The sequence below is a fragment of the Thunnus maccoyii genome, chromosome 17 (assembly GCF_910596095.1).
Source record: "Thunnus maccoyii chromosome 17, fThuMac1.1, whole genome shotgun sequence".
In the NCBI taxonomy this organism is placed as follows: domain Eukaryota; kingdom Metazoa; phylum Chordata; class Actinopteri; order Scombriformes; family Scombridae; genus Thunnus; species Thunnus maccoyii.
In genome coordinates this window covers 15,867,667-15,893,762 of record NC_056549.1, presented here as the reverse complement: position 1 = coordinate 15,893,762, position 26,096 = coordinate 15,867,667, and the positions used below count along the sequence as shown (strand labels likewise).

General features: G+C 40.9%; 1 protein-coding gene across 5 annotated transcripts in view; it reads left to right on the top strand.

The window, feature by feature from the left end:
* LOC121882331 (steroid hormone receptor ERR2-like) overlaps positions 1 to 26,096 on the top strand; it is a 99,245-nt gene that overhangs the window by 49,551 nt on the left and 23,598 nt on the right. For 4 of the 5 annotated variants that reach the window (XM_042390517.1, XM_042390516.1, XM_042390515.1 and 1 more), the window contains 2 exons: positions 14,689 to 15,104; positions 19,610 to 19,726. In XM_042390517.1, the coding sequence (XP_042246451.1) occupies positions 14,702 to 15,104; positions 19,610 to 19,726 (520 nt within the window). In that variant the 5' untranslated portion in view covers positions 14,689 to 14,701. Of the gene's footprint in view, positions 1 to 2,536; positions 2,702 to 14,688; positions 15,105 to 19,609; positions 19,727 to 26,096 lie in introns of those variants that run through there. The other variant, XM_042390514.1, reaches the window with a different exon arrangement.

Genomic DNA, 26,096 nt, shown 5'->3' with positions numbered 1-26,096 from the left:
TCATGAATCAGGAATTTAATTACATACACCCAGTGTGTCCCTCAACCCAGCACAATATGTAATTACTATTTATTGACAGATAACGATTAGTTCTTTTTTCGCTTTTCAGAAACAAGCTGCTGATTGCAACGTTAAACCTCAGTGTTTCTGATCTTCTGTCGGAAATGTTTCGGTCAATTACAATTCACGTTTTATGTGAGTGTGTATGTGCACGTTCAATTGTGTGTGTAGCTGTACTGTATAAACCTATATTTCACTTAAAACTTACTCCAAAAATAAAGCTGATTCCCTTTTCCATCCATCTGTTCTCTGCTAAATTAAGGCCACAATCCAGTATTCAGAGGCACTGGAGATGGGGAATACATCACTGAGAATAAAAAAAAAAAAAAAACAGCAAATGAGAGCAAATTTATTATGAAAACATACACTGCTGTCTGCAAATGCACAGTAGTTAGATCCCAGACTGGCTGAGATCTGCTTAAAGAGACACTCTTGGTTACAGAGCTGGAAATCTGTTTTGCTTAAATACAGACTTAATGATTGGATTACTGTTTCTTCGTTTGGCGATAGCGTGATAGTAGGATTACAGACTGTGCGCTCAATAGATTTCCTGTCAGATGCCATGAAGCCCGGTGTTCCCTCGCTGTGTAAGCCGGCTGGCTGAGAGGGAGGGAGGCGGATGAGCCCTGGACTTACACTGTGGCCCACCTCAGAAAACTGGCAACACAAACACAGCAGTGGAGCTGAAAATGAAATGCAGTTAATTTCTCAACTGAATGTACTGTAAAACAACATTATCCTATACAAAATGTGCTACAGTACAGAGAGTAAAGGCTGAGGATTTTTCCAGTGTACTCCTGCACACAACTTCATCATAAATTTCAAATGGAAAACAGAAAAAAACAGCACAGACAAACATTTCCACATTTGTTTTTTTATTTGATTAACTTCTGCTCCAATATTCAGCCCTAATGTGAAATCATACATGTCATCTGAGCATTTAGTCTCTCTCCTTTTCTCTTTTCTCTCTGCCTCATTAAAAACATAAACATATCTCTTCTATTGATTATGTCTGGATGTCTTAATCAGATCAGTGCAATATCCTGGTTTTCCTCTGCAGGAAAGTACATTAAATGCCAAAATATTGATCAAAAATTTAATTGAGAATGCACAGCTCTGTTATTAGAGCAATTGGGCCTTTGCTCCTGTGACTTTGATATGGACTGACATGAAAAGAAAACGTTCAAATTTATAATTCCTGTTATTTAAAAGACGGTTGGGAAACAGAGTCTGTCCCGAGGCTTCTGGCGACACGGCAACGCTGTGATCAATAAGAGTGTGTGATGGGTTTTGTATCGATCAGGAAAATGTGGGTTGATGAAGTGGGTTGGGGGTTTTGGGGAGGAGGAGGAGGAGGAGGTGGGGGGTGGGGGGGGGGGGGGACGGGGACAGTTTGCTTCTCCTCTGATGGCTGCCACATTACACAGACGTGGTAAAGATACACTCAAACTTCTCTGTCATCACCGCGCCTGTCGTCATCATTATTATCATTCCTGTCGAGGTCATCAACACTCTTAGAGTTTTTTTACATCCTGCCTCTGTCGGGATTGTTAGATCTCTTCTCCTCTTAACAGTGTATTTGGTGAAATGCTGTGGGAAGCAGCTGGCATTACTTTAAAGGAGGGCAGGCTGTGGAAAAGCCAGATCCACGGTGGAGAGGATAAAAGAGTAAAGAGAACAGTTTAGCTCTGTAAGCTGGCACTGAGCCCTTTAAAGCACAGTAAACAGACCTGTTTAAATCACCCTCAGTCGACGTGCTGCTACTTCTGTTGCTTGTCAATTACTACTGTACTGCAGCTGTAAACACCAACTGTGACCCCACTGAAACTGAAACTCCTATCTCTATCTGTCTATCTATCCAAGGGGGGTGTAGGGGTGGGGGTGGGAGGGGGGGAGTCTGTGTGTCTCTGTGTTTTGCAGCGCTCCCTTGTGAATGACTGGACACCGACTGGTCGCCCATTAGCCCGTCCCCTCCACAGTAATCTTTCAGTCACATTGGCTGCTGCCAGGACAGCCCTCCCCAGGCCGACCAATGGCAGCTGCTCCATATGCAGCAAGCCACGCCCTCCTCCTCTTAAAGAGCCCCCACGTCTTCAATGGAGACTCAATCCCCTCACTGACTTACTCAGCCTGAGTGCGCTCTCACCACTGCTGCTCTCCATCCATCTGTCTCTATCTTTGATTCTCTCTGTCTTTACCCGTCACTCCCCTGATCTTTATTCTTCCTCCTTTCTTTACGCTTGTTTCCTCTCCTCATCTCTACCTCAAGGTTCTTTTTCTTCTTTCTGATTCTCCACTAAATCCACTCTTTGTCTCTCTCTCTCTCTCTCTCATACGTACTCCTGAGTGTGCAGCACCTGTGTGTGCAGACTGGAGTTTGCTGGGCCGAGGCAGGAGCTTTTTATTTTTTTGTGAGTGGGTGTGTGTGTGTGTTGAAGAGGGGAGGGAGGGGAGACAACACCCAGGAACACCTGACCAACATTTCATCAAGATATGTGGAGACTTAGGAACTGATCTCCTCTTCCAGCCTTTCCCCAGCTGTTTATTTATCTTTTTTTTATTGCAACACCTGGAATGCTTAACGTGGACTGATGGATGTTTCCGAACTGTGCATCCCTGACCCCCTCTGCTACCACAACCAGTAGGTGCATGTCCTTCTGCATCTTTTCTCCATCAGTGTTTATTTTCCCATCTCTACTGTTGTTTCCATTTTAGATTCCACGATTTCATTTGCTCATTTGCCTTTATTTTTATTTAAGACAGAAAGAAACCAGAAGATAAATCTGTGTGTGAGTCATTTGTAAATTATTTTTTGTGCATAAAGTAAACGACTTTAAAAAATCAAGAAGTTCCTCGCACTATCTCAGCTCCACCTCCCCGTGTACGGGACAGCAGAGCTCAGTAGTGCTAGTGAGGCTGCAGTAGCGTAGCCCGCAGGGAGTCCAGGTCGGACTCTTGCCCTACAGCTGTCTTGCTCTGCATCAGGATCCAGGGTTTAACCTCAGCCACAGGGAAGAGCCAGAGGCAGATTAATGCGGACGACTATCCTCTGGCAGCAGCCGGCGTCCGACGGTGTCCTAGGGAAAGAAAACTGTGACTGTAGTGTCACCCAGTGTGTGTGAGAGTGTGTGTGTTTTTGAGAGACAGATAAACAAGATTATATTTGAGGAGACAGATAACTGCCTGCCTGCTTTTTGGTTAAAGCTTTGTTTTCTTTTATGTGGTCTGTGATTTTGCACTTTACTTAATTTTGGTGCTTATGATTAAATCATGCTGAAATTATATTGAGAGGGAGGAATATGCACCAAAGTGGCTTTATGTGTAAAGAAAATACAGTTAAATCGCTTTAAATAGGATTAAAGTGCTGCACAGTGCTCGTACACATATTGTCATTGTGCATTTAGTTCATAATTTAGTTCGTGAGTGGAGGAATTAAGCAGCTTGTTTTACAGTAACTAAAAGAAACTTAAATCTCAAATGGAGCACCAGACTGTCGTGTGTCATTGCTACACTCCTTGCATGCCTAGAAAGAGGATCTTTTCTTTTAAGCAAATATGACGGGCAGACGGTTTGCTGGGATCCTCTTTATGTTAAGCTGTAGATGGGATTGGAATGGTTTAACCTGCTTAGCACTTTTTACAGGACTGTGATTAGGAATATTTCAAACTTCATTAGACTCTCTACAAATAAAAGAAAATAACCTCTGTAATGTTAAGTAAGTGTATTTTAATTTTGTACAGTTTATATTGGCGTCTGAGCTGCAACTGTAGATAAAATCAAGTGTAAAAAGCTTATAAAAGTGAATTAACATAGCCTCGTGCTGCAAATGTCTTTTGTATCGACTTGAGAAATGATACAACTTTTTGCAAACAACAGGAACTGTTTTTATTACAAAAGATACATCATAATTATTTTAAAGTGGTTTTATATTTTGCAGCATTGTCATATTACCATTTTATTTTGGTATTTTAGATTACTGGCATACAAGATTGCACTGAAGTAACATATGGAGTAATTAACTATTCAAACTATTTCAACAGCGCAGTAAAATGTATGATACACATCATGTACATGAAATTAATTACTACAATCAAATGAGTGACAGAGTATTTCTGAGTGAATGGACATAAATTGTTTCAGAAGTATATTGTTTAACCACGTGTTTAGAGAATTTGTCAGTTGTTTTGATCCCTCACTTAAAAGTAATAGATCTGGATTTCATTTATTTTTAATGTGTTTAAATAGATCAGTTTCCTGTACTGCCTCTTAAGGCTTTGACATTCAATATTACAACTCCTGTGCAGATCGCAGTGCAGTTTAAAAAAGGCCACAACCCGGAGCTCTTCTTTTTCGCATAATCATCAATTTCCAGAAGCTGTAAAACAGCGTTTAATACACTCCTATTGAATTAACAGACGGCTTATATTTTTTTATTACATGTTAAAAACATTTTAAACTGAATTTAAATGATAAAAAATAGATAAAAGGTCAAATCTTAGTGTGTACATTATGGGTTTGCTGATGGGTTTGTTTGTATACATCTGCATGTAAACTCTGCATATATGGATGCGTACAAAAATATGCGTGTGTGTGGGCGAGTCAGTAGCTGGTTACGTATGTGTATGCATATGTGACTGTGTGCACAGTGTGTGAATGTGTAAATGTAAATGTTTTGAAGCTCTCAGATGTTCTTCTCTGTTGACTGGAGGACCGTTGGGTCAGATTTGATAGGACAGCACTTTTTATGACACACTAATACCGACTTTACACAAAACCCCCACAAAGTAAAGTAGAAATGCAGATGTTTTACAAACTCACCACCCAATAATAGAGTTCTTCCTGAGATTAATGCAGCGGCACGGGTCTCCCCACGGGTTTGCGTGGGTTTCCGCCGGGTGCTCCTATTTCCTCCCACCATCAAAGACATGTATGTTAGGGTTAATACTCCTGTCAGTACCCCTGACCAAGGCACTGCCAAAAGAACTGGAGTTGGTCCCCGGGCGCTGCACTGCGGCTGCCCACTGCTCCCAGTGTGTGTGTGTGTGTGTGTGTGTGTGTAGGATGGGTCAAATGCAGAGGATCAATTTCCCCACGGGGATCAATAAAGTACTTCTTCTTCTTTATTTAATTGTTATGATGAATATATTTTATTAACGGAGCAGTAAACTTTAATAAAAAGTTATTAATAAAAAAAACATGTCACGACTATAAACTTGAGGAAACTTGTACACTCTTTATAGCAAAAGTATATTTTAATCAAGGTTATAATATGTGATATACAGTAAATAATCCACATACTATCATACAGTTTACCAACTGGAAGTAAATGTAGCTGTACGCTGTAAATCTCTGCTTTTAGTGTCACATAAAGCTGTACATAGTTAGGTTTGGCTTCGGGGGATTGAATTAACTCCTTGAGGACTTTTGGCTCAGTGACCAACCTTTTGGCCCCAGGTGAGACGTCTGTCGACTGTAACGTCAACTTCTCACACTACATCTCTGCTGAGGACGTAGTGTGAGACACACACACACTAAAATTAGCTAATCAGGCACCTCACATTATTGTGAGAAATAATTATAATATACTGTACGCACATATATATCTATTTAGACAGTTTGTCCTCTTTTGACCCTCTTAATGGATAACATAAATGACTCACGGTTATAAATCCAGTAGAGGGCTGGTTATTGCCACAGTGTTTCCTCTTAGTAAAAAACAAAATAATAATAATTGAAAAATGTTATTTTATATACATGTAAATACTATGCTAAGCTGTTTAAATGTTGTGAACTTATGATTTAACCTTTATAAAATATCCACATGAGGAATGTTTTGGTCTTTTGTGAACCAAATTTTAATAAAAAAAATTTGAATTGGTGTGTAATCAAAATGAAAATAGGCTCTAACTTTAAGTGTCGATTAAAGAACAAGAACTGGACCAGAGTCCATTATATTATATATTATATTAAAATCTGCCACTCTGCCTTCATTGTTTTCAGTTTGACACCATTTGAAAATCCTGAAGAGAGAAAAATTCTGGAGGTTTTTTAAAGTTTTAATGACAGACACATCTTTTCTTCAACACCTTTTATATCTTCACTATGAAAAATAGATACAAGCTTTTCCTGTTCTTTAAATATTTGACAAGTAATTGTTTGCTAATTTTAAAATGATGAACCTTAGTATGTCTCTGTGATAAGTCATAACCGTTTCACAAACAGCATCTGTATTCTGCTGACTTTCCTGACGGTTTAAATGTTGTTTAGGTTCAGTTTGCTCCAATAAATCAGACCCATTTTTCTGTTGTTCCACCTGCTGTTCCCATAGGTGCCCTTCACAGGCAAACAAATAGGAATGCATAAGCACAAGCGGTCAAATGTATACACACACACACACACACACACACACACACACACACACACACACACACACACACACACAAACACAATCATACATACATACACACACACACGTGTGCGCACATACAGATGAGACCAAAGAATCACACACTGACCTGGGATCTAATTTTAGCGGCGCCATATCATGGAAACACCTGACTGTGTCTGTTAAGAGAAACACAAAATCTTATCATGCATTGCATTTATCATACTGCTTATGCACATGGTCCTTTTGTGTTCATAACACATCTGAGAAATGTTCCCATTGCTCACCACAGATAACACACATATATATAATAACGTTATCTAATAAATAGATTAAAAAAAATACCATAATCTAATCACTTGTTTTGTGAGACATGACTAAAGAAAACAACTTTATATTTCATAAATGAGACATTTTAAAAATGCTCAGTTTGGTTTTAATATAAAACTGTTTTGTTTTTGGGTTTTTTTGTGTAATTTATTCATCGCCTGTTTTAGAGGAACATTAAACTTTAAATAACAACAGAGAAATTGTGTGATATCATAAAAAAATACAGTAAATCATAGCAAATGATTTAAACCCGTGGCGTTAAGTTGCTTATTGCTGTGGGGCAGTAGGCATTGGGTTCAGGCATTATAAAATGTAACTGGAGGTCTCCTCAAGCTGAAATGTATCTTACTGACATGCAGAGTATTGTTATGTGCCAAAGTTGAGATTTTACATGGTAGCTGCTTAAGTATGTCTGCCTCATACAGTATTTTGAAACAGATTTATGAGGTGATATTTGATATCTGTATAGGATTTTCCGCTCCTGCTGATAAATTTTAGTCTTATCCCTACTTCCATATGTTCTTCAAAAAGCATTTCTGAGCATGTCAGTAATAGTAAACTGAATTTAAACGTTTCTGAAAAGCTTTAATTACTCAAGTTCTGGTAACATTCATGTACTAAGTTTACTGCTTCCAGCTTACCACTCCGCACCGCAAGGAAATAGCTTTCCCTGCACTTTAAGTAACACAGTCACTGTTGATTTGTGTCTGAAAATGGATGAAAATTATTAAAACACCCTGGTGTGATGTATCCCATCTTAAAGTTGACAAGTAAAATCGACTGGGAATGGGCAAGCCAACAGAATGTAAGAGTCCACTGATGGATGGAGGGAGCAGGTGGTGGGACAGTGCAGCGTTGTGTTCACATAGTGGGGAAAAAATGCTGCGTCCTTCCAACTTTTCTTTAATCGTCAGCATTGAGCTTTCATGAAGACGTTGAGGGAAAAAATGACCAGAGACTAAAACAATTCTAAAACATTTAAGCCCACCGCTGTATTTTCTCATGACATTGTTTCCCAAGTGTTCAGTGACATGTTTATTAATGGCAATAGCTGCTACATACGAGGGTGCAGCCCAGCAGTATTGGAGGGTGGTGCTGGTTGACAGCATCAGAGGAGAAATAACTTCATTACATTTCATGACCCCCTCTTGATATAGATATATCCTTTAGGCGGGCTGTCAAGGACTCTGAATTCATCAGGATGTAGATGGCTCGCTTTTTTTTTTTTTTTTTTTTTCTTGCAGCCACTACTCAATGAAAACATGAATGTGGCTCTCCTGGGCTCAGGCTGAATGCAAGCTTCTGAGAGGACTTCTTAGAATGAGTTTGTTTTATTGATCAAATGAAATTAACACACACACACACGCGCGCGCACGCGAGAAGCAGTGCGTCTAATCATGGAGTGTGGGTCAGCCAGCATGTTTAATTTAATGGGCCTCATCGTAGCTTCACGAGGTCTCACATTGTGAACTTAATTCCTCTTCACCACGTTAATTTGCATTGTGTCAATTGACCGGAGCGCTTACTGTATCAGCTTGAGTCTCACTTGAAATTCAGTCCATGCTCTAATACCATTAGGCAAATGCAAAGTTGTGTCATTTACACATTTGTTAAAAAAAAGAAAAAAAAGAAAAAAGAGATAGAGAGAGAGAGAGAAAAGCCAATTTGCACCAGACAAGACTCGCTTGTGATTATCAGTGGATGTTATTAGTGTGGAGAAGCAGACGTTTGAAGGTTATGTTTCTGGGCAGTAATTGAAATGCAAAATAACATTAGGATCGATGGCCATCTCTGTTTATTTATGAAATCAATATCGTAACTGTCCCTCATGAGTCCCCCTCTGATTCCCAATGACGGCTTAAGTCTGCTCGTTTATTCTTTCTCCCCCATAACCTCCTTCTTCTGTCTCTTTTTAAAAGGCAGTTAGGGGTGTGTTTGACTTTGCAGAGAGAGCAATTTCCTGGAGGTGGTGGACGTGTATGTAGATGGGGGTTGATACTCCAGGTAAGGAGTCTTCATCCATGTGGGAAATCTATGCAATCTCTCCTCGTGGCAGTGACATTGAAGAGGCCATATGCTGAAAGTTGTGTGTGTGCGTGTGTGTGTGTGCGTGTGTGTGTGTGTGTATGTGTGAAGCAGAAACAAAGTGTATCTGCTGTGCAGTACAAAAGTACTTGAACTTATTAACTTGACCAGCAGCGGCAACATTTAAGTAAAGATTTAGTTTGAAATTAATAACTAAATTTACAGCATTGGGGTTCAGTTCATTCCACCTTGAGGACAGAAATCTGTGGTGAATATTCCAAACATAAGATCCACTTACTCAGCAATCATAAAAGTGTCCAATAACCCAAGACCTTCTTGAACAACGGTATTTGCTCAAGTAGCCAAGTAAGTGCTACTTAAAGGACGGCTTCACCGATTTGCAAGTTGATTCCTATGATATTAAACTTTTTTCTGTCTCCCCCGTAATAAAATATCCCTCTTCATCCAGCTGCAAATGTCTGCAAAATGATGCATCTTTTGTCACCTGGTGGACTTTGCAGATCTGCCTTAGACTAGATTTTCAGTAGTGGTGCCTTCAAGGATGGTCAAAGGTGGGTCTCTCAGAACACTCCGTCGACCGTGTTACGCCAGCGATAGGGAAAAGCTAATATATCACACTAAAATATCGTACTAAATACTTTAAAATATCAGTATATTTGGAAGAAAAGTAGTTTCAAGATACACAGCCAAATAGTGCGCTGTGGAATCAGACACAACAAAGTCTGGAGGAGGAAGCGATCACCGGAGCTACGCTACAGCCATAGCCTGACACACAAACATCACAGTGCTGAGTTTCTCTGTGACTCCACCGACAAAGACCCGGAGAATTTTCAGGTGGACAAAAAAATGAATCTAAGACAAAAAAACCCAACTAGCTTTACAATATAATGTCAGGGCAGAGATGTGGCGCCACTATTACAACTTATGAGGCTGAATATCATGCTGTGGAATCAGACAAAACAGAGTATGGAGACGTAAGCGACCACCAGAGTTACAGCAGCAGCCGAAAGAGAGGTGCCAGAGCGGCTTTGCAGCATCAATCGGTGCCCGATGAGGATCGTCAGAAAGAACGCAGACAGAACTGAAAACTCTGCACTGCAACAAACTTCACGGTGCTTCGGTAAACCTGAATTTGTTTTCTCACAGAATATTATATTGGACTTTGCCAGCTCTGAGTACAGAACAGCACAACAGCGACTGCGTGTTACTTGTAACTTATGTGGCTGCATCCAAATGGAGCACAACCTGGTCCCGGTTCCTCATCGTCCAAAGCGATAAAAGAAACAGCATTTGTTTGCAGTTTTTCACCCCTTCATCCATGATTGTTTCCCAAACCAAGCTGATATGGAGACCGCAGACTCAGAGGTTTTTTGTCCACTGGCACCGATGTGGTCTGGCAGCATTCTGGCTCGTGTGTCGGTAAGTTTGCAATGATCAACATAACCAACTCCAGCGCGCCATTTGTTTTATGATCCTTACACACCGGTATGATATATCCAGACTGACGAGGAAAACCTTTTTTTTTTAATAAGCCTCAGTAAAGAGATACAACTCTGCTCACTAATTTTGTCTTTGCTAACCGGCCACCCTGCTGGGAAACCCACCAGCAATGGATTCAGCAATGCATTCTGGTTGTTGTAGGATCCTTGAGAGCAAAAGGGGAAGTTACGGTCTTTTTATCAGTTTTCTCTAGTCATAGGACACCAATTTAAAAAATAATTGCACATTTCTACTACATAGGTGACCTAGTTTCAAAAAAACATCATATTTATAGCGGTGAAATTTCCTTTTAAGTAAGTGCTACACTGCTTTAAATATTGACAAAGTAATTCACACATAAAGCACAAAACATGAATTTCAGCTTTAACTTACTTGTTGCAGATACAATTAGTTGATTGACAGAAAATTAATAGGCAACAATTTTTAAAATTTAAAAATTCTGTGGTCCCAGCATCTGAATATTTGGTGGTTTTCTTATTCTTACATGATATGCTTCACTATTTCCTTACATTTTATAAAGCAAATGATATCTGATTAACCAAGAAAAAAAAAGCAGATTAATCAATAATTAAAATAATCATTTGTTGCAGCATGCATATGTACTGGAACATACATAAAAGTATAATGAAATCCATAATATAAATATATAAAACCAAACCAGCACAAAGAGTCAACCTGCCACAAACAGAAAAAGAATATAACAAAATACAAATTAAACCAGGAATAACATTTAAAAATGTCCTCAGTTAGGTAGTATAAGTGAGTCTTACAAAGTTTTTTGAATACTGATTGATTGAGGTAAAAATATCCACATTTTAAGGGCAAAGACAGCAAAAGTGTGGTTATCCTTTATCTTATTCAGAGCTTATTAGCAGATCTTAAGGAGCTTTATGGACTCAACAATTCAGAACCTGACAGGTATTGACTAGAATTTTATATATTAATTTTAAGTAATGGAAATAAGTGTGGAGCTAGGTGTGTTTGTGTTTAACTGACACTGCAGTGTTAGACATGCACAGCTTGCGGATTTTAATAACTATGTGCCTTATAAACGTATTTTGACTAATGTCTCTTCTCTAAAATCCGACTACATTATTAGCAGCAGTTTATGAATCATGCATTTAAATTTTTAGAGCGCACACACATATTTTGATGACCTTCATTTGTTCCAACGCTATGTCACGCGCATGTTGTTGTTACTACTTAACACTTCAGCGACACACGCTACCCCATTTTCCCGCCCGCCATGACCATTCATTTCCCAGACACCTCTGCTGCGGACTAACATTGTAATCTATGTGTCAGGCAGGAAGGGGCACTCAGTTTAAAGCTGATAGAGTTTGCCCCAAACAAGGACAGCCTATCATAGAAAGATTAATGAACTAATTTCATGCATGGCTCCTTGCCTCTGTCCTTCTGCGCTTCCATGTTCAACTGTGTGTTCAGCACCATGATTTACGCTGTGTTCCTTGCTACAAGCTTAACCCCGAGCTCAACAATAATATTTCCCCTCAGTGGGAAAATACATAGTAAAATACGTAGGACTGGATTTTTAACCTTTCACTTGTCAATTCAAGGATAGCATGAGGTCATTGAGGAGCTTTGCTTTGAATATGCATTTTGGGTTTGTTTGGGGTTTTTTTTGTTTTTTGGGGGGGGAGGGGTTTGACTGCTGGTGAAAATTTATTGTGCTGAAATTCGGAGGCTGGAAAACATATTTCATGGTTTAGAGAAGAGGTGGATGGATTCAGGATTTATGTAGGGAAGCAGGGGATCTACAACACTGCCAGCATGAGGAGGAATGCCAAAATACACACACACAGGCACACAAACATTTGAGATTTTAAGCTGCTCTGGTGGGACATTTTCACACCCATCATACTTTGGCTCAAAAATTCAAAAAAAAATAAAAAGCAGCGGTCACTTCTCTGAGCGTGTGATATTTTGGTGTCGGTCATATTGAACATTCTGGACAGAGCTCTCCGGTTTTTACATGGAGCAGTGTCTAGACGCTTTCTTTCAGAAACCTGTGTGTCTGTTGTTCCGAGGTGTCCATTGTGGGACCGTCTGGGCCTCTAAGAACAGCAGAACACAGAAAGCAAGTGACCTTCACGTCTGTCGGATGAGTCTTGCTTGTCTGCTCGGTTTGTACCATTTTTCTGCGCGGCGGAGCAAACACTACCTCATTAGATATTAGGTGCAATGTGTGTGTATGTGTGTGTTGCCAAGGGAGCGGGGCGGGTTGAGGAGAGTCAGGCTGCGCTTAGAAAACTCCATGTCTCTTTATTATAAGAGGGGGAAACCAAATTATAAAACTATGAAGCTATTTCTGTCTGTGCGAATTGGTGGTTTGAGCCATTATTTCATTTCGACAGATTTGAAAGGACCCATTAGAAATTTCCATTAAACCTAACAAAAAACATCTCCCCAGCGTTACTGTGTGCTAAGTGTGGAATGAACTACTTTTTACATATGCCACAATGTACTATTCCATAGGGAATCCCCCTATCTGGCTGCAATGATGTATTAACTGTTACCACGCCGCTCTCTCCAATTCCCTGAAATGAAAGAAAATATATCTTCCAATTGACTATAGGTGCATTCTGATTGCTAACATGATTTAACTTGAGTCCTGTGAATCTTTTATAAACCTCAATAGCCTCAAAATGAAGACTAACATAATGTTGTATCGCTCCATCTCGAACTATGTTAACAGTCCTGACTGATTAAAAATGCATAAGGAATGTCTGGGACCCGTAAGAGGAGGGTTTATTTTTTCATGCCTCATCTGGAACAGGAAGGAAGCAGAGGATCAATAGATCTGATCTGGACCCAGGGGTAGAGGCTATCTCCTCCTCCACCCTCCCTCCACCTGCTACCCGTTAGCAGTTAAAAGAGAGGTTTCATGTTGTCAGGGCCTGATGACTTCATGGCTTTATATAAACACTTATGCAAAGCAGCAACAGGGGGAAAATTCATTCCTAACCACAACACCAAATTTGAAAAACGGCTCTCGGTAGCAAAGGGCAAAAAAGTTTTGAGGAATCTGGCCGGCATTAGCTTGCTGTTAGTTTCAGACATTCTTAACATGGTTTTCCACCGCTCTCATCCAATATTTACAACTCACCAGCACGTACTGTTGCACCGAAGTTGTGTAAGATCGGCCCCAACTGTGACAGACAGTGCCAGCAGTTCTAACACCGACCCAGGCCTAATTTCATGCTTTGTTTCAGCGAATATTATTGAAGCTACTGCAAGTATGACAACATACAAAAGCTTTGCTGCCTTGAAAAGAAATAATTGTCCGACAATAGTAGGAGATGTTCTTGTTGTTTATGTATGTCATGCACATACAAGTGATTTACAAGACTCCATTGAAAACAGAGAATTTTGTATTTCCTCCAAGAGCTACAGATAAAATAAGCCATAAAAAAGGTTTCTTTTTTAAAGCACAACTCAAGGTTTTAGCAGTATCTGCAGGAACATTTTATTTTTGATAATATGTAGTAATTATTTTGAAACTGAAATTGCTTTTTATCTATTAGCAATATTTTTCTTTAACTCAGCCTGTTCCCAAACTTTATAATGAAATTTGTGATTCAGGAACTTAATCCCAGGTCCCTCTTCCTCAGCCTCCCAAACCTCCCACTTAAGTCCACCGTAACCCAGCACCGTTCATTGGCAAACTAACCGGGACTATTGATTGGGTCATGTATTACCCATGATCTTCCATATGCTGAGTGTAACACCTCTCTCCGTCCATTAAAAGCCTTCTGAAGTTTCATTCATTCATTTACTTCTGGCAGCCGACCAGTTGTGGGCATTGTAGTGCAAGATGTATGGGGCATCTGTTGACATGGTCGTTAGTTACCATTTTGCCTGAGAGAAATAAGCTGCTGTAGTATATCACTTCGCATTCCAACACATTAATGGTTGTGTCTGTAACACAATCTATCAAACTCGGATGAACCGGTTACATTCAGGAGCGGAGTGCTCCATCACAGCTGATGAATCTCTCACAGGATGATCAGGCGATGATGGAGGAAAGCAACGCTCAGTACATCTTGTCAGACTTGTTAGTGGTGATAATTTCATTGATACTGCTCTTTTCTGATGTATATTTCCTTTTATATGAAGTTCTTTGTATCTCTGTTCTTTTATACAAACATAACTTATTATTATATTTTCATGTGAGGCCCCATTTACATATCACTGATGTCTGAAAGCCTTGTATTTCCAGTTTTGGTCTATTTTTTTACTTCATGCTGTCACATTGATTGAAATATTACATTTTGTCACACTATGTATCACTTTTAAAATAATCACCAAAACTAACTGCATCTCTGGCCTCATGTGTGTTTATCCAGGTTGCTAACCAGAATGCCCTCTGAAGACCGGCACCTATCCTCGAGCTGTGGTTCTTACGTCAAAACCGAACCTTCCAGTCCTTCCTCCTCGCTAGTAGACACCGGCAGTCACCACAGTCCCAGTGGCAACTCTGACGCCAGTGGCGGCTACATTAACGGCGGCAGCGGACGCTCACACGCCCTGGACTCCCCGCCAATGTTCAACCCAGGCATGCTCGGAGGTGGTGGCGCCTGCCTACGCCGCTACGAGGAGTGCGCCGGTGGCGTGGTAGACGACTCGCCAATCAAGTGCGAGTACATGCTCAATGCCATTCCCAAGAGGCTGTGCCTAGTGTGTGGCGACATTGCCTCAGGGTACCACTACGGGGTGGCCTCCTGTGAGGCCTGCAAAGCCTTTTTCAAAAGGACGATACAAGGTATTCCCCAACTCCTCTTTCAGCTTTCACTGGCTCACCTGAGCTGATCTCCAGTGTCTTTACACTCTCAGTTAAAACTGAAAAAAAAGGTGTTTGCAAAATAACCCTTTAATCCAGGTGTACCGTCACCTTTGCCACAAAGGTGTTATTTTTCTATGGTGATCATTATAAATACTATTTATCTTTATTATGATACTTGTGATTACCAAGAAAGTACATTGACTGGATAAGGAATCCATTGTGATTGTCATGTGTGTCACGTGTACCTCAGAGCTGGTGTCCAACTGTCTGCTCTTATGGGTTTAATACGACGTAGTGATTACGAGTGTCTACAGCAGGCATTAGACCCAGACTGTAAATCTGCTCTGGGTTTTGATTTTTGATGTGTTTGCATGCGAATCGTACGTCTGGCATCGACTCTGCCATGTGCGGGAACTGTTCCAGAATAATCACTTGGACAGCAATAATATGCCACAAACTGAGATGCAGATTTTTTTTTTAATTTCATCTGTATCATTTGTGACTGTGGACATGGACTTAGACAGCAGGTTAAAGAGGCCTTGGCCACATGAATACAGGTCAATCTGAAAAAGGTTTAAAAAGGAAAGATTTTTGTCAAAACACCTCTGAATTACCAAATCAATACAAAACAGTAAAACATCAAAAAATGTAAAAATGCATCGCTACTAACATATGGTAAGATATGGTAAAGACTGTGGCTGATGTGAAAAACATAGCTGATTATTTCACTCTGTCTTCAGAGTAAAGCTCGTTCTGTTGCCTCCAACACTCTCTGTAATCACTTTTTGTGTTTCACTAGAGCCAAACACGCTTTACAGTCAGCTTTTATAGCTTCCTGTTTCTGCTGTTAGACAGCACAAGCATCAAAAGGAGAAATATTTGACAGTGATAATGTTCCCTGTTAACCAAGATATTTCTTGGGATGCTGCACAGAAACTATTGATAAATTCTACAGGGAAATGTAAAGTATGTCAGTGAAAACACAGCAGCGTGTGATTTGCTGTGTTGACATAGAAAATAAGCAATCAAAATAAATTTAGATGCAACAGAAATTTGACTTCTTATTAACTTTACTGATAAGTGGACAAGCGGACAGCATAGAACAACAACAAATGTTTGATCTTCCTATCTGCATATTGTAGGCTAGTCTTTTCAAATTTATTCACATGAGAGGGCATTTTTGAAACATGTGGGAATAAAAAAATATTTTAGATGGCAGGCCAAACGGACAGAAAAGATGCATTTTTAAATATATCTACATGAATGTGGACATTGTCCGAGACACCAGCCACTCACTGTCACTTTGTTTTTTATAGATAAATGATTACGAGCTGAAGACAATGTGTTTTAGGGATTCATTCATTCAATATGTAACATAAGAGCATCTTAAAGTGATTCTGAAAAAATGAAATGAGTTGGACAGTTTTAAATGACTCACAGCTCTGTGTTGTTTTGATAGCTTAGACATTTCTTTGCTGTTACGTTGATGTGAGAAATTTTAATTTCCGCATTTTATCCATATCTTGAATACCTATTGGTAGTCTAAAGGCTGCACACGCCTCAATCCGACCAGCTACACTGTCGGACTGTAAATAGTGCTCATATGTGACTTTGTGTTGTCTTGCACAGATCCCCCCCCCCTTCCTCTTCTTCTTCCTCTCGCTCTCCTTCGTTGGAGGACAGGCCCGAAATGAACCTAATCTGTCCGTCATTCGTCCTGAGCCGCGGGAGCTTCAGTCAATAACAATCAGTGTTGGGTGACTGTAATTAAGAACCAGGCATTTCATTGGGAGAAAGTCAAGAAAGGAGTGTGGGAGGTGTGGATTTGTTCTTTGCCCCCGGGCCTTACAGCACACACCCAAGGGGGAGGACACGGGGGCCAATTAGAAGCTCAGGCACGTGTTGTCAGGGCAATAACAGAGGAAGGGGAGAGGAGAGAGAGAGAGAGAGAGAGAGAGACACTGAGGAGTCCTCTAAATAAGAGGCAGAGGGACAAGGGACAGGGGACGTGGTCATTCACTGAAAGGAGAAGCCGCTTTAATGGAATGGTAATCAGGAAGGGGGGTCCCGGCCTCGGTAAAGGAGGAGGACAAGGAGAGGTCCAGCCTGAGTGGAGATGAGCGCGTGGATAATAGCATGGCATAATAATATATCAAAATTTAGAGGGAAAATAAGAGAGGTTAAGGAAGGATATTAGAGTGGTTGAAATGTCCTTTGAGAAATAAAGGTGGACACAAGACCTGATTAACTAAGAGGGTATGCCGACAGTGAGCTTTTAGAGGTAGGCAATTTAAGACTATTCTGGACCCCAATGCAACCCCCCCCCCCCCCACTCATACACACACATACATTCACCAACACACACACACAGGTTATTTTGATACATTCAGGCATTAAATGTTTTCTTTAATGACCATAAAATTATTGAGTCAATGTGACCTTTTCTAAACTGATGAATTTCCTCTTTATTATTTTTGCACAATATGTTCATAAATTTAAAAAATGATTCAAACTTAACTTAACTTATACATGAAAAGGTCTGTAAAGAGAAAAAACTGAGGGAAACCTATAACTTACCAGTTGCTATAATTCCATACAGCAAAATTACAAGCAGAGTATGTAGTGTGTTCACTTATTAGGAAACTGATAAAAAGTTAGCCTGAATACTAAATAAATTATTTTGAGTGAGCTTTTGCTGTACACTACTTCCCCACAATGCAACACACAAAGGAGATGAAAGAGCTTATCAAAGCTGCAAAACATTAGAATAATTTGTGGATGATGGTGAGACAGCACAAGAAAGATTTTGAAAAACAAAAGAAAAATAAGTATTAAAACTTAAATCTTACTCTGTGTGAAGTTTAACTGAAAGTGGCATTTCAAAATTGCAGTTTTATTGACGTCTGCCAGTGGACATTTTTTATCATTTTTTGTTAGTACAAAATCCCAATTCCATCCTACATATAGTATGAACTATATACTAATTGTATGCAGTATGAACAATTTACTAATTTTCCAGGTAGTCTACAAGAAATTAATGTACTTCACCATTTTGTACGAACAAACCAAACTATGACTTTAAACGTCACTGCCAGTAAACTTTACAAAGAAAACAAAATATTTTTCCATAGTATTGCATTGTGGTACAATAGTGAACAACAACAATACATTAAAAAAAATCATGCGTTTTTAATACGTGTGTTCTTCAATTAGTATGGATTTTGTGCACAAAATCATCTATGATTTCTTGCACAAACAACATAATATGACAGTAAGTATATGTTTCATCCTTTCAGTACAGAAATTAGTATGTCATATGGAATTGGGACACAGTGTGAGTCTTTAAGCGTCTCTACACATAAGCACTGCACTGTACTGTAATTTTCCCTCTGCCGTTTAAAAGACTTTACCCACCCTGAAACCAGCAGCAGCCTCTGCCAACATCCTGGCGTGGTGCCCCAAACCCCTCACTGTGCATGTGACCCTGCTGGCACCATCGATGCCAGGGATCCTGACAAATGTTGGCACCTTCTCCTTGACCAACAGGGGGTTATGTGTGTGTGTGAGGGAGTTGGGGGGGTTGGGGGGGGGGGGTTAGATTTGGCAGATCTGCAACAGACAACACCTGGTTTGCTGTTTTTAGGTACCATTAATACATCTCTGTACTTATGGGACATTGTTTAAACATTTAATCAAGGGATTTGGATACTTGAGAAAGAGGATTTGTCATTGGATTCTTGGGGTCACGTCAACTATTTGAAGTGAGTGTGTAATGGTCCGAAAAAAAATGTTAAGTGGTACCTGGTGAGAAAGACAGGCAGCGGTTACATGGCAGCGGATTCAATATGTCTGCGTTTCTGGCTGTTTTTGGAACCGAGTGATTAGATTGCATAGGAAATATTTCCATAGTGAGCCAACAACCGACTAGACGGACTTGAATAATACATCAAGCTTTGCTACATGATATGGGAGCCTTAGATCGGCCAGTCTAGCAGCAGCTCTTGGTCTTTACTTGAGAACATTATGCAGCGCACTCGGCTGTGCGTCCATCTCATAGTCCTTGTGTTGTTCAGGCAGGGCAGCTTTCCCATCATCCTTTAGGTGAAGAAGAATGGGCTGGATGGGGTTGTGGTGAGCCTTGCAGAGAGGATGCTCTGCATTAATGAAGCTAATTTATCTGTGAATCAAATGGGGGTGGGACTCTTGGGCGGAGAGGCACTTTTTACATGTCCCATCAAAATGCCACTAAACCCCACTCTCCTTCAGGAGTGTCACATGGGGTCACCTTGGGACAGGTGTGTATGTGTATATACGCACATACATGTGTTGTGTCTTTTACTGTCTTTCTGTGCCTGTTGTTTACAATATTTTGATTTGGTCTCCTATTCTATGCAATCATTTTAAAACAAATTCTTCCTATTTGTTGATGTGCACCTTTTGTGCATGCAGAGTTAATGACGATGTGTTTTTCTAATCTTCTGCAGGGAATATTGAATACAGCTGTCCGGCCACCAATGAATGTGAGATCACCAAAAGGAGACGCAAGTCGTGCCAAGCCTGCCGCTTCATGAAATGTCTTAAAGTTGGCATGTTGAAAGAAGGTGAGTGCTGATTTTGTCATACTTTGCTTTTGTTCTTTTATTGCCATTATATATTTCAATTTCAGATATGTGTGAGATTTAGAGTGTGAGAGATTAGTCAATTGATAACTACGACTATTTCAACAATCAATTATCATTTAAGTCAAATATCGAGCAAAAACATTATCTGGTTCCAACTTAAATGTTAGGAAGTGGTGTTGTTTCTATTTAAATCACTGTAAATTAAATATTTTTGGGTTTTAGAGTGAAGGGCATTTTCACTATTTTCTGATGCTTTATACACTAAACAATTCATTTTAATTAATTGAAAAATAATAAGATTATTTGATAGAAATAATTTAGGTTATTGGTCTTAAAAATTCAAGACAATAATCATAAAAGTAGCAGGAAAAAAACCCCAACAAATTAATGAAAATCTTAAAGATTTCTGTGTTTTACTATAATTTAAAGAATGCTCTGTTCTATGGGACCAAAACAGGTACTGGACAGTTTCAAGATTTCATGGTCAAGCTTTAATCAAGTGCTTTAATCAAGCTTTCAACAATAAGCTAAGTTATAAAGGCAGATTTTTAGGTTTTATTTTAGAATAAAAGAAATAAATTTAAATCTCTATCTTGAATTTAGGAGTCAACATTAAAATGTTGAAGACAGACAGTTGTCTGTTAGATGGTCTAACAGTCTTAGTCAGGGATAGAGAAATGGTCAGTGATTAGATATTAAAGCCGACTGTGGCCTCAGGGAGACACCAGTGACATCACCCACAAGCCTTACTTACCTCTCCTCACACCGCCGTACCTCACAGCGTTTTACTCAGACGGGTGGAAAAAGCTGCTGAGTTGGATGTTCCTAACAAGACTGAATGAGAAGTGTAACAGTACTCTTGAAAAGCACAAGCTGTTCCCCCAAGACTTCTCTCTCCCCTGGGCTCTGGGTGTCTCTCTCTTTCTCTCCCTCTCCCTCTCTGTCTGTCTATCTCCCTTCCCCTCTCTTGCCTGGCATATTGATCCACTAAATGCTTTCCGAACATCCCACCTCACTTCCTGCATGTGTTGTTTCTCCTCCAGTGAGAGACCTTTGGGAGTACAGAGGGAAAATCTAGCCGATAGATTTTCTTTTTCTTTTTTTACGAGGGAGGAGGGTTTTTTTTGCATTTGTGTGTTTAGCTAGAAGAACCGTTCAGTGTGGATGTACAAAGGAAGGAAGTAAAGCTGTTTTTTTATACTGTAGCGAGTATTATCATATCTAGTACTGAATTGGGACATCACTACATACTTTAGGCAATGGTGCTTGCTGGTTATTCCCTTTTGGAGGTACTTTTATTCAACCTGACCTAAAAAATGCCTTATGTTATAAAAATATAAACCAATTTAATGACATGTATGAATGACTCTGACACCAAAGTGAACACAGACAGGTGCGTAAAACAATCAGTGATCAGTAAAAATATTGGAAATAACAACAATGGTATATTTATTAAATGGGTAAAAATTATTGTGCATACTCATAGCCATTTAGTAGCAATTTAATATATTTTCCTGTGGTGTTGAATGTGTACTAGAGCTCATTTGTGATATTTTGGCGGTTACACCACAAGCAGAATAGAAGCAATACGGGGTGTATCCAAAGATAAAGAAAAAGAAACTTTGACCAAAACTGATGCTGTCCTGATGAGACTCATTATATTAAAATCAAAGATGACGCATTGTAAAATTACGGTGACCAGACGTCCAAACTGGGTGTCCAGAGTCCCGACAAATATCTGTAAAACACTAAAATGTCCTGGTTTTTAACCTTCACTACCGAATTCTCCCGGTTTTCACCACAATTAATCTAATAATTATAATATTATACTTGTTTTCAGCGCTTACATAGACATTTATCATGTTCTGTCCCCCTCATTATTACTTAAACCAATATAAAAATGTAAGCAATGCACCACGTCTGAATTCAACACTGATTTGTCAGTATGTGTGTCAGTAAATCAATGTGTCGTTGTCAAGGCTGTTGCTAGCCTATGAGGTTTGCGGCTCTTTCTGACAGAGCATGTCAGTATGCTAATGGTTAGCTGTAATGCCGAAGAAAGAATCAGTCTTTTCTAAAGAGCTCCATGAGGCTTACTCTCTCCTTCGTAAAGTACCTGGCAATGAAAATGCTGCGTTCTGCACACACCACAAGAGTTGCGCACAGTGGAAATGCTGATATGCGGATCATATTAAGACAGCCAAATATCAGCGGTAGTTTTCCTGAGAGCTGAGAGCTCCAGAAAAGAAACTCTAACTAAGAAGAAAGACTGCAAAGCGTAAAGTACCTGGCAGTCTTCTTAAAGGTAACTTTCTTTAAAGGCTCTTTCTCAGTGTTTATTATTAACGAGGTGCGATTGTAATTTAATGTTTTGACATTTTGATCTTTGTAAACTCACGACCAGCTTGTGGCATGGCATTGTGAAGATGTAAGTTAAAGTTATTTTAATGTTTTAGCCTATAAAGTTATTTATAGACCACAAAGAGATCTGTACCTTGTTTTGTTTAAAAAAAAAAAAGCTGACAGAGAATGTGTCACAGTCGGCCATTTAGCCGGCGCATGTGCACACTGACAAATACCAAACATAATTTTTCGTCTGCTGTCCATGGTGTTGAGAGGTGCGCTCAGCAGGGGTGCTAAGCACTGAAATAACTGTCCCCCGTCCTGATGAAAACGCCTATTGTACGTGTATAAATGCATACATGTGCATGTGCATGAACATGCAGTACATTTAAGGTTTGGGAGTTTGAAAATATGGTCACCCTATATAAAATATTTTCCCGCTCAGTGTTCATTTGGTTCACTTTTCCTTTCCTGTCATACTGCAGCATTCACATTTTGAAATGAGTAACACGCTTAAATGTAATGAGAGTAAAGTTGTTTTTTGTACAAATTATTTGATTCACACTTTATTTTCTTTGCAGTACATCTCCTGACCACTAGTGGCGATGCTGAGAGTATAATGTGTTGTTTATTTGTTGAATTACTTGATTACATTTCACTGGGACATGCACTTTACTGTACCACCAAACATCACCAGTAGGTTTAGACTGAATAAATAGTAGTATTCAATAGTATGTTATTTGAGCTCTGATGTCATTAACGTCCATGGACTGGGGATTGCCCAGTCATATGATGTTAGAATGCATTGTTGAAATACAACACATGTTGATAGCTGTCAGCCATAACAATGTGCTTTCTGGAAGTTCACGTGTAAGAGGTTGGTGCAGTAACACAAGAATAAACGTTACCTTTGTTGTTACATTAAGAGTCGGTGGCGGTGACAGTACACCAGTATGTGGCAAATCTATGGGGGCTCGCAAGCTCGTGCAAATTCAGGGCTCTCCAGGACACAATTATAAGGGATCAGGTCTTAAAACACACCAACATGGAAAAAATAAGAGAAAAGCTGTTGCTTGAACCTGATTATCTCACGCTTGTAAGGTAGGCATTCCAGTTAAATCTGCCACAGAGATCATGCAGGTTGTGTCACAACCTCATCCTCGCCCACATTGGCCTTGTGGGAATTGTGGTTCATCATCACACAAAACTAGAGCCCAAAACTGCCCAGCAAGAGGTCAGGCCTGCAGAAATTGGCAAGTTAAATCACTTATTCAAAGCAAGAACATGAACAGTTACAGACAACAATCATCTACAATGTCACCTCCAAACGATTCAATCTCAAAACATGCACAGTGATCGTTGAGGATGTGACTCTGCCCCTCCTTGTAGATAGATCCTCTCAGTGCCCCATCCATTCCCCTGCTGGGTCATGGACATGCAGTAATCTCCATCATGGGTTCTGTTCCCCTGCCAGTCGAGTACAGGGGGAACCCCTTTCTGACGTTCAAATTTCACATCACATCCATGGAGCTAACCTGATAGGGTTGGACATGTTTCTCGCCTTTGGCTTCATCTCCCGAGATGACAGGTGGTGATTAGGACCATGTCCACCCCAATTCAGCAGCAATGGCCAGCATTATTCGATAGTCTCGGCTACCTTACTTCTTTTGCTCACCAGTCGCTGATCAACGCCACAGTCAAGCCAGTCATACTGCTACACCGCATCCCCCTCTCTCTGCATGATGAAGTATCAGCTGAGCTGCAGTGCCTCAAGGAGGAGGGTATCCTTGAGCCAGTCAGTGCATCACCATGGAACTCCAACATAGTGCTAGCCAGGGGAAAGTCAGGATGCCTATAGTTTTGCACAGACCTACGAGCAGTTAACAAGGCTATCATACCAGACAAATACCCCCTCCCCACCACTGAGGAGCTCACCACCCTGTTACATGGCTCAACAGTGTTCAGCAAGTTGGATCTTCACCAGGGCTACCTCCAAGTTCCCCTACACCCCAGCAATCACAATCTCACTGTCTTCATCACTCATGCTGGTTCTGCCCCCAGCTGTTTCCTGAAAATAATGGTGTCCATCCTCACAAGGATCTCAGGGCTCGTCATTTATCTGGACGGCATAGTGGTCCATGGCCCCACCCTTAAGATCTATGATGTACATCTCCATAGGGTGATGGAGGCACTGGCCAAATACCACCTCACGCTCAACAGTGAGAAGTGTGTGTTTGCAGCACCTGCTATTGAGTATGTGGGTTTCCATCTCTTGGCCGAGGGCATCTCCCCAATTCATTCCAACACAGAAGCAATCCAAAGACTACCAGAGCCCACATCTGCCACTCATGTTGCCTCCTTACTGGGCATAACAGCATACTACCTCTGCTTCCTTCTATAGCACCCAGCCACCACTGCAGCCCTGTGTCACCTTTTTTAGGAAGATGAACCCTGACTTTGGACACCAGAGTGCTCAGAGGCGGTGCACCTCCTGAAGATTTAGCTCACCTCTCCACCTATCCTTGACCATTTTGATCTAGCCAGCGCCACCATCATTATATGTGATGCCTCTGCTGCAGCTGTGGGGGCTGTCCTCTCCCAAATACAGGATGGAGTGGAACAACCCATTCCTTTTGCCTCAAAGGCCCTTAGTCCTACAGAGCAAGGCTACTCAGTGAGAGTGAGGGAGGCCTTAGTGTGTGTCTGGGCATGTGAGAGATGGCATTTGTATCTTTATGAATGGAAGTTCACTATCAGAGCTGATCACCAGGCTGTCAGGCTGGCTATGTCGGGCACTGGACCTAAGCCATTCCGCCTCCATCACTAGTCAGAATTCCTGCAGCTGTACAACTTCCAACTTCAGTTTACACCCAGACAAGACAACGCTGTGGCAGACCTGCTATCTCATTCCATCTGCAGTCTGGCAGTGACTCACACATGATGATCTTGATAGTAATCGAACAAAGCATGGGCTAGTGCAGTTCCTTCATTCTCCACTGCAGGAACTCTAAAACACCTCAGCATCAGACCATGTCCTCCACCAGATGGCGACCTACATCAGGGAAGAATGGTCGGCTTAGGTACCTGAGGAACTCACACCCTGCTCCAGAGTCAGAGAGGAGTTGTCTTGCTGGAATGACACTTGTGTGGCCTGTGGCCTTTGCACAGTGAATCCCAACTTTCTCTCTGGCCACATGTACATTGTATGTGTCAAACAGAGATACCGGGACTCTGTGTGGTGGCCAGGTATCGGGTATTGACAGGAACATAGAAGCCCTCATTGGGGCAGCAAGACAGGGCCCCCACAAAATGCCCCTGGGAACACCTGCAGCTAGACATTTGCAGGGAAATCCATGGGGTACACCCCCATCAGAGGTTACTTGGTGGTGACCTACGGCCTCCACCCTAAGTGGCCTGAAGTCATGCCAGTGGGCTCAGTTATGACTCGGGTGAATGTAGACAGGCTCACTTTGCCCACTGGGGTCTTCCAGACACAATCACATCAGATAATGGACCCCAATTCCTCTCGCAAGATTTGACATCCTACCTGGCCAACAAAGGAATTCATCATATTTGTACAGCATTCTACAACCCCCAGACAAATGGGGGAGTAGAGTGCCTCAACCAGACACTCAAAAATGGCATCAGGGCACATATGGCACAGGACAGCATGTTCACAGAAAGCTTGCTCCAAACGCTCCTGCACTACCGGGCCTCACAACACTCACAAGTGTGTCACCCGCATCGCTCATTCTGGGCCAGGAACTCTGGCTGCCCCTGCACAAGCTTCGACCTCCTCAGCTGCAGCCTGCAGTGGGCATTGCATCTGCTACAGTAGCAATTCAGCAAGAGAAACTGAAAGCCTGCCTTGACAAATCTTGTCATGCCAAGCCACCTACCATTGCCACTAAGGAGTGGGTAAGAATCCCAACAACAATCTCCATAGAGTGACTCCGCCACCTTAGGACAGAGGCCAGGCGATACCTCAGGACCTCAGACACTGCCT